General features: G+C 70.3%; 1 protein-coding gene across 1 annotated transcript in view; it reads left to right on the top strand.

Annotated features, from left to right (window-relative positions):
- Window positions 1–750: 750 nt before the first annotated feature.
- The window catches only part of PFL1_06607 (uncharacterized protein), a gene marked incomplete at both ends in the record, with an annotated part of 7898 nt that continues 6666 nt past the window's right edge, over window positions 751–1982 (top strand). The window contains one exon of the mRNA XM_007884149.1: window positions 751–1947. Coding sequence (XP_007882340.1) covers window positions 751–1947 — 1197 coding nt within the window. The remainder of the gene's footprint in view (window positions 1948–1982) is intronic.

Here is a 1982-nt window from a genome sequence, read left to right as displayed (position 1 = left end):
GCCCCCCACGCGTGGCCAGGCCAGGCCGCCGCCTGTCAGTCAGGTCGAGTCGAGGGCCGAGGGGGAGACAACGGCGGGTGCCTGGCTGGCAGGCTGGCTGGCTGGCTGGCTGACTGCCCGCCCGCCCCGCTGTCGTCGGAGTCGGCCTGCCGCAACAGGCAGCGGCAGCGGGGGGCCGACAGCCTGCAGCCAACCCAGCCAACGCAGCCCACGCAGCCAGCCAGGGCGAGGGCGAGGGCGAGGGCGAGGGCGGGCACCCTGGCGTGGCCTGCTTGCCTGGCGCCTGCCTGCCTTGGCTTGGCCTGTCCGCCTGCCTGTCTGGTTGGCCTCGCGTGGACGGAGCTGTTGGCCAGCTGGGCGGAAGGGCTTCGGATCCGATGGTCGGCAGGTGGAGCCAGCAGCCGCCGCCGGAAATTCCAACTTTTTTTCTCGTTTGGGCGGGGCGGCCTTTCTTCTTGCTCCTCGCTCCTCGCCCCTCGCCCCTCGCCCCTCGCCCCTCGCCCCTCGCCCCTCGCCCCTCGCCCTCGACCGCCACCGCTGCTCCTCGTCTTGGCCACCACCATCGCGGCAGGGGAGAGCGCAGCGACACACACACACACGCACACAGTACGCCGGCACACACGCCGAACCGCTCCCCCTCGATCGCCGCCGACAGTGCCCCGTCCGCCCCTCTTCTCGCCTCGTCGACTGCCGCGCATCGCAACTTAATCTTCCCGCCTTCCCCCCGCTCCCGGGGCTCCCCTCCCCACCATGGCGTCGTCCCTCGCCGCACAGCTCGCCAATGTGCGCTCCTACAACGCCGACCGCCTCTCGGCATCCTCGGCCATCGCCTCCAAGGTATCCTACCTCTTCCCGCCAAAGACGGCCGTACAGCAGGACCTCTTCACCCTCCACGCCCTCGCCACCAGCGGTTGGAACGAGCTATGCTCCCAGGACGCCGCCTTTGCCTCCTGGCGCAGCGCAAACCTCCTCTTTGGCGAAGAGAGCAGGCAGCGCGACCGCCTCATGCTCGACCAGCAAGAGAACAACGACATCGACGCCGCCGTCGGCCACTTCCTCCAGCTCGCCGGACCCGTCCTCCTCTCAAAGGCGGCCTCAAAGTGCATCGAGTGGCTCGTACGCCGCTTCCGCGTACACGAGTTCAGCGTAGACGACCTCCTCGCCGCCTTCCTCCCCTACCACCAGACGCCGCAGTTCGCCCGCATCCTCAGCATCTCCAAGATCGACGGCAAGCCCCACCTCCAGTTCCTCCTCGCCGTCAAAAAGTCAAACGCCCCTCTCCCCGCATCGGCGCTCCAGGCGGCCCTCCTCGCCCCCCACCAGACCACCGCCAGCCTCGACCTGCTTCGCTGGGTGGCTGGCCTCGTACACCCCTCGGACCGGGCACCCGCTGCTTCCTCGTCATCGTCCTCGTCGTCGTCCAAGCTCGCCTCTGCTGCCGCCGCGTCTGCCGCCCAGCCGCACCGCATCCTCGTCAGCTTCTGGACCTCGACGCTCGTCCAGATGTGCGCCAGGTGGGCAGGACAGCAGCAGAGCGGCCAGCTCGGCGCCGGCGGCCTCTCGCGCTCGACGGCCAACAAGAAAAAGTCGGCGCGCGCAAAGCAGGCAGACGCCCAGTCGATCCTCACCGTCCTCCTGCCCGCAGCCGTCCAGGTGGCCAGCAGCGCCCAGCTCGGACTCGACGCCCAGGTCGGAGGCTACATGCTCCTCTGCTCGATCGCCGCCGCCTTCCCGCTCAGCCGGCAGGCGGTGCAGGGCATCTTTGGCAGCCTCGCAAAGGGTCTCCACAGCGCTCGGGGCGACCGCCAGCCGCACCCGACCCTGACGCGCGCCATGCTCGCCGCCAGCTACGCCCTCTGCGCCAGCCCAGACGACGTCGAGGACCCGCTGACGCTGCGCTCCCAGGCCGCCGACCGCCTGGTGCCGGACAGCATCGCCCGCGCCCTCGTCGCCTCGTCCTCGAGCGACCTGCTGGCCACCCT

This window comes from Pseudozyma flocculosa, assembly GCF_000417875.1.
Source record: "Pseudozyma flocculosa PF-1 unplaced genomic scaffold scaffold00027, whole genome shotgun sequence".
NCBI lineage: Eukaryota > Fungi > Basidiomycota > Ustilaginomycetes > Ustilaginales > Ustilaginaceae > Pseudozyma > Pseudozyma flocculosa.
Note: the sequence above shows the minus strand (reverse complement) of the source record. Positions and strands in the feature narration are given on the sequence as shown.